This window comes from Corvus brachyrhynchos, unplaced genomic scaffold, assembly GCF_000691975.1.
Source record: "Corvus brachyrhynchos isolate BGI_N302 unplaced genomic scaffold, ASM69197v1 scaffold220, whole genome shotgun sequence".
In the NCBI taxonomy this organism is placed as follows: Eukaryota; Metazoa; Chordata; class Aves; order Passeriformes; family Corvidae; genus Corvus; species Corvus brachyrhynchos.
The window spans coordinates 5,638,227-5,644,391 of NW_008236209.1; the positions used below are offsets into that span (position 1 = coordinate 5,638,227).

General features: G+C 66.0%; 1 protein-coding gene across 1 annotated transcript in view; it reads left to right on the forward strand.

Moving 5' to 3' along the window:
* LOC103623280 (phosphatidylinositol 3,4,5-trisphosphate 5-phosphatase 2-like) overlaps positions 1-5,365 on the forward strand; it is a 7,194-nt gene extending 1,829 nt beyond the window's left edge. The window contains exons 7-23 of the mRNA XM_017742819.1: positions 1-97; positions 186-300; positions 486-592; positions 787-889; positions 1,286-1,855; positions 1,964-2,060; positions 2,230-2,368; positions 2,448-2,547; positions 2,802-2,890; positions 3,116-3,197; positions 3,298-3,387; positions 3,470-3,586; positions 3,670-3,758; positions 3,927-4,014; positions 4,202-4,357; positions 4,473-4,554; positions 4,631-5,365. Coding sequence (XP_017598308.1) covers positions 1-97; positions 186-300; positions 486-592; positions 787-889; positions 1,286-1,855; positions 1,964-2,060; positions 2,230-2,368; positions 2,448-2,547; positions 2,802-2,890; positions 3,116-3,197; positions 3,298-3,387; positions 3,470-3,586; positions 3,670-3,758; positions 3,927-4,014; positions 4,202-4,357; positions 4,473-4,554; positions 4,631-4,670 — 2,161 coding nt within the window. The 3' untranslated portion in view covers positions 4,671-5,365. The remainder of the gene's footprint in view (positions 98-185; positions 301-485; positions 593-786; positions 890-1,285; positions 1,856-1,963; positions 2,061-2,229; positions 2,369-2,447; positions 2,548-2,801; positions 2,891-3,115; positions 3,198-3,297; positions 3,388-3,469; positions 3,587-3,669; positions 3,759-3,926; positions 4,015-4,201; positions 4,358-4,472; positions 4,555-4,630) is intronic.
* The last annotated feature ends 800 nt before the right edge of the window (positions 5,366-6,165 follow it).

A 6,165-nucleotide genomic window follows, 5' to 3' on the forward strand; every position in this document is an offset into this window, starting at 1 on the left:
GCTGCAGGAGACGGTGACAAGGCACAACCTGGCACTGCCCAGCGTGGCCGTGGCCCCCCCGCCAGCTGCCAGGCCCCTGGCCGTGCAGAACTTCGAGGTGAGGCTGGCAGCACAGTGGGACCCCAAAGTCACTGCTGGGCAGGGCAGGTGTGGGCACAACTCCGGAGCCGTGCCCCTGTGTGCAGGTGAAGGTGGGGAAGTCCCAGCATGCGGCCCTGACGGTGGACGTGGAGTTGGGGACAGTGACCGTCACCAAGCGGGGCAGCAGCTCCCCGGAGGAGGTGATCCCACAGGATAAAAGTAAGGGGCTGCTGCATCCCTGCTGGCTGCCAGCAGGATTTTTGGGGCTGTAGGGTTCCCTGCACAGGCCTGATGCCACAGGGATGGGCCACATGCCCCGTCACATCCCAAACCCCCATCTCACACTGCCCTGTGGTGGGAGGTGGGGGCCACCATTGCCCCCCTGACCCCCTGACCCCCTTCAGTCCTGCAGCTGATCAAGTACCAGAGTGTGCAGAGCAAGGTGAGGCTGATGTGTGCCCGTGACAACCAGAAGAGCGTGAGCAGGGATTTCATCTTCCCCAGCGCGCGGGTGAGCAGCACTGGCCATGCCCACGGCGTGTCCTGGGGGAATATGAGGCCCTTGGGAATATGGGACACAGCAAATCAGTGGTCTCAGGGCTGAGACCACCCCTGCAAGCCGGTTCCTATGCCTGGGGGTGATGTCCACCTGATCCTGGGGTGCTGTGCCTCCCGTCTCCCTAAGACACCGTCACCACCCCACAGAAGCGAGAGGCCTTTTGCCAGCTGCTGCAGCTGATGAAGATCCAGCATTCCAACCTGGATGAGCCTGAGCTCATCTCAGTGTATGTCGGGACATGGAACATGGGTAAGGAGCCAGGAGAAGGTGGCCTTGTCCTGGGAGGCTGCTGTGGCTCCTTGTGAGCCTGGGTGAGTTTTGGGAGGTGTCCCAGGAAACCTCAGGTCTGAGCTGGTCAGTGGGAGGAGGAGGCTGGGGAAGATGCCAACCTGACTGCTTTGGGCTTTGTCTGTCCTGTTGTGATCCGCTCACTTGGAGGGTGCTGGGGATACAGAGGAGCTGGGCTATCACGAGAGTTTTGGGCTGTAAATCCCAGCAGCAGTCTGGGATGCACACGGCTGATCCATGGGGCCGGCATGATGCTTCCCACCCCTGGCAGCTCCTGGAGACAGGCAGGGCCTGTGCCGGAGAGGAGCTCGGGAGCTTGGCACGTCCCCTCTGTGTGACCCGTGTCCCTGCCCGCAGGCAGCACACCCCCACCCCGCTCCCTGGCCTCCTGGCTGACCTCGAGAGGTTTGGGGCGCACGCAGGATGAGACCACGGCCTGCATCCCCCACGACATCTGTGTCATCGGCACCCAGGAGAACTCCCTGGGCGACCGCGAGTGGGTCGAGTTCCTCTGCGCCTCCCTCAAGACCCTCATGGCCATCGACTACCGAGTGGTAACGGCAGGCACAGCCTGGGCCCCGGCAGGCCCGGGGGGCTGGGCACCAGCAGCCACTGCCCCGTGGCTCCTACCCCAGCCCTCAGGTCCTCCCCCACCCCAAATCACCCCAAATCTGTGCCCCACGGACTCCATGAGTGCCATCCCCAGGAGTCAGGGATGGGTTGCTGACCTACCTGCATGTCCAGCCCCATCCCCCGTGGCCGTGGGGCAGGATGGGGGCCCGGCAGGCTCACCCCCTGCCCCACCACAGGTGGCCCTGCAGTGCCTGTGGAGCATCAAGATCGTGGTGCTGGTGAAGCCGGAGCACCTGCGGCGCATCAGCCACGTCCACACCTCCAGCGTGAAAACCGGGATCGCCAACACACTGGGTAGGGATGGGATGGGGCAGGGAGAAGACCCCGAGGGAGGGGACAGCCTGAGGGCCAGGACAGGACCTCTGGGCCCCCCCAGAGCTCAGTGGTGGCGCATCCCTGCAGGGAACAAGGGAGCTGTGGGCGTCTCCTTCCTTTTCAACGGGACCTCCTTCGGCTTCGTCAACTGCCACCTGGCCTCTGGCAGCGAGAAGACCCACAGGTGATGCAGGGACGGGGAGGATGGGGCTGCCCCGGGGCAGGTGGGTGTCTGTGGGTGCTGGAGGTGCCTTGAGGAGCTGTGGGGCTGTCCCTGTCCCCAGCTGGCAGGGGCAGAATGAGGATGAGGTGTCCTCGGGGTGGCTCACACCGTGCTGCCGTCCCTCCTGCAGGCGTAACCAGAACTACAGTGACATCTTGCACTCCCTGGCCCTGGGGGACAAACGTCTGGGGGGCTTCGACCTCACCCTGCGTTTCACCCACCTCTTCTGGTTCGGGGACCTCAACTACCGCCTGGACATGGACGTGCAGGTGGGACCCCAGAGGCGCCAGGGCGGGGCCAGCGGGGGGAGAGGAGCCCCGGGGGTCACCACCCCTTCCCCTGGCACAGGACATCCTCACCCACATAGTCAAGAAGGATTTCCAAGCCCTCCTGGCTGTCGACCAGCTTAACCTGGAGCGGGAGAAGAACAAGGTGTTCCTGCGGTTCAGTGAGTGTGGGGACAAGGGCACTGCTCCTCCCACTGGGACAACTGGGGCACCAGGTCCCCACAGCCCTCCCCAGCTCTCGGGGGTTGCCTCTCCTGGCACAGCCCTGCACGAGGTGCCCAGAGCCTGGGAGACTTTGGTGTGCACCAGGCCAGGGGTGCCAGCCATCGGTGTGAGCCTCCTGTGGGAACCATGATACCCCGTGGGGACAGGCAGGGACCATGGTCCCCGTGCCACCTGCGTGTCATGATTACAGGTGAGGGTGACATCTCCTTCCCTCCCACGTACCGGTACGAGCGGGGCACCCGGGACACCTATGTGTGGCAGAAGTCCAAGCCCACAGGGGTGAGTTCCAAAGGCTTCCCACCAAGCAGGACATCTCTGGGGACAGGGACAGCAGGGTGCTGAGGGGGCTGTCTGGTGATGCTCAGTCCCCACATCTCCATCAGCCTGTTCCCTCCCAAAACAAGGTCTGGACAGGAGGGAACTCACTTTTTGGGGTGCTGGGATGCTGGGCTGGGGGAGCCAGACCCGAGAGGCCACTGAACCAGCTGCTTTCCCCATTTCCAGGTGCGGATCAATGTCCCCTCGTGGTGTGACCGTATCCTGTGGAAGTCACACCCGGAGACCCACGTGGTCTGCAACTCCTACGGTGAGTGAGACCCCGGGGACAGAGCAGCCAGGGATAGCTAGTGCTACCCAGGGCCCCGGGGCTTGGGGACTGTCTCCCAGCTGCCCCTCCCACCATCCAGGCTGCACCGATGACATCGTGACCAGTGACCACTCACCTGTCTTTGCCACCTTTGAGGTGGGAGTGACGTCGCAGTTTGTGCCCAAGGAGGGTAAGGGCTGGGGTCTATCACCCCCTGGGCCAAGTTTGGGGTGAGCCCCGGCACGCTCTGACCTGCCAGGACCTGCCTGCAGCTCCCGGCTCCAGCCCCGAGGCGCTGGCCTGCATCGAGTGGGAGAGCATCGAGGTGATCCTGAAAACCACGAGCCGCAGCAAGTGCTACATCGAGTTCCACTCCTACTGCCTGGAGGGTGAGGGGGTGCCTGAGGTGCAGGGGGTGGCTGGGAGGGTGAGCTAGCCTGGCTGGAGCTTTGTCCTCCTCTGTCCCCCACAGAGATGCAGCGGAGTGGGGAGAACACCTTCCAGAACTGTGACATCCCCGGATTCCTCAAGCTGGGCTGGTCCTCCAAGCATCTGCCTGTGGTACGCAGCCCTGGAGCATCCTTATCCCTCCTCTTCCCCATCCCTCTCACTGGCTCTGTACCCTGAGCCCCAAGGGGGGCTGGAGCTGTCACCACACCCCAGGGCAGAGCCACCCTGTGCCCCCTACCCTGCAGCAGCCTCCCCAGAGCACCCCCTCTCTGTGCACAGCTGAACCCCATCCTGCCCGACCTGGAGTACCTGGGGGACCAGCACCTGCTCCTCAGCATCAAGGGCGTGGAGAGCTGCGAGTCCTACGGTACGTGGGGATGGTGACACTGGGGCCACCATGGTGGCACGGTGGTGCCAAGCACAGCCCCCCAGGTTACAGCCGGCTGAGTGTGAAGTTGGCAGCTGGAGCTTGGCAGGAGGGACCGTGGCACCCACCCTGCACACGGGGGTCTCCCGTGCCCCCCGAGCCCCGGGCGCTGACGCTGTGCCCGCAGGCGAGTGCTGCCTCGCCCTGAGGTCAGCGATCGGCACCACGGCCCAGCAGTTCGAGACCTTCCTGTTCCACCGGGGCGAGGAGACGGGCTCCGTGCGCGGCTGGATGCGGGTCCGGGTCCCCCGGGGCCGCTGCGGCACCCGCGAGAGGCTCTACGGTAACGGCGGCCGCACGCAGCCCCCTCCCGGTGCCCTGGGCTCGGGGACACCCTGGGCCACGTTGTCCTCTGGCCCCCGGCCGTGGGGTGAGGCCAGACCGCCCTGTCTTTGCAGAGTGGATCAGCTTTGAGGAGGAGGATGCTGAGCCGGCGGCAGAGGCCCCGGTGTGCCCCAAGCCACGCCCGCAGCGCCTCAGGTACCCCAGGTGGGCTCAGCCCTGCCAGAGCCCCAGAGGGGGGATGCTGAGCCCTTTTCCTCCCCGTGCTTCGCAGGAGCCGCCCCCGCAGCCTCCCGGAGCCGGCCACCGGCTAAACCAACCCCGCCTACTTCATCTTCGAGGGGGTCCCCAACGCGTGGCTCCCGGCCCCCGGAGCAGCCCCCAAGAAGCAGGCGGAGGGCTCGGCCGGGGGCCAGCAGAGCCGGAGCCCCACTGGACCGCGGGTCCCGTTGCCCTCAGAGGAGGAACCGTGTGGTGGCCGGCCCCGCTGTGGGCCACCGAGCCCATCCCGTGGGCACCCACTCAGCCCCCCCAGAGTGGGCCACCACAAGAGACCCAAGTCGGCCGTCCTGACGAGGGACACGGCGGGGCTGGGCGACTGCTCGCTGTATGTGGCCACTCACCTGAGCCAGCTGGACCAGGTGTCACCGCACTGCAGGGGGGACAGACACGAGGTCCCACTGCGCCAGACCCACCCCGCCCTGGAGCCGCCGCCGCGGCCCTGCCGGGAAGCGCCGAAGCCCCTGGGGAAGCGGGGAGGGCTGGGTGCTTTGGAGCTGGAGGCTCAGGCTCCTCCTCCCGCCGACCTGCAGCCTGCCAGGATGCAGTGACAGCTGTGCCAGCCCTGAGCACCCTCGTGCCCTCGGCAGCTGCTCCCTCCTGCTCAGCCCTGCTCAGACGGTGTTCCCGGAGGACTTTCCCTTCAGCACAATTCCCGAGGCTGCTGCGCTGGTTCCTTACAGGATTCCCTTTGCTATCACTGTCCAGAATAAAGCGTCAGGGACTTGGGTGCGTGTTTGCACACCTGGTTCTGCGCAAGGGCAAGGAGGGAAAGTGCCGAGGCAGGTGAGGGAACACCGGCTCCCGGTGTCCTGGATGGTCCAAGGAATTGCTCCCCACCTCCTCCTGTTCCATGGGAACCCTGCACACCGACGCCTCGAGGTTGCCCTTGCCCGTCGCAAAGCTCTCGGTTGTCACCGCCCTTGTCCCCTCCGCTCTGCTCTGCCCGGCACAGGGAGCGGGGTGCTCCCCAAAAACATGGGGACACCCCGACCCGGCAGTGTCCCGGCTGTGCGACACCCGAGGTGGCCCCGACTCTGGGAACACGATGCCCGGGCTGGCCTCAAGGTGGCAGTGGCCACCTTGTCCTCAGGATTGCCCCGCAGGGCTGGGGGCCAGCGGGACAGCGCCGCGGGCTGCGGGACCCAGCGGGGCAGGGGGGCTGCCCTGGGGCGGCCGAGGGGCCACGGGACCCAGGGATGGGGGGCTATGACCCTCGTGGCTGAGGGACCCATGAGTGAGGGGCCGTAGTCCCCATGGGCTGAGGGACACAACCCATGGGTGAGGGACTATGGACCTCGTGGTTGAGTGACCACGGCCCCGTGGGTGGAGAGGAATGTGGTAGCCACGGGCGGGGGGACACGGTGCCCGAGGATGAGGGGCTATGCCCTCGTGGTTGAGGGGCCGTGATCCTCCTGGGGAAAGGGCTGTGACCCCACGGGAGAGTCCACCATGCCCCATGTCCAGGGGCTGCAGGTGGCCCAAAGCCTGCGAGGGCAGCAGAGGGATGGGAGCGCAGTGGGGCTGAAC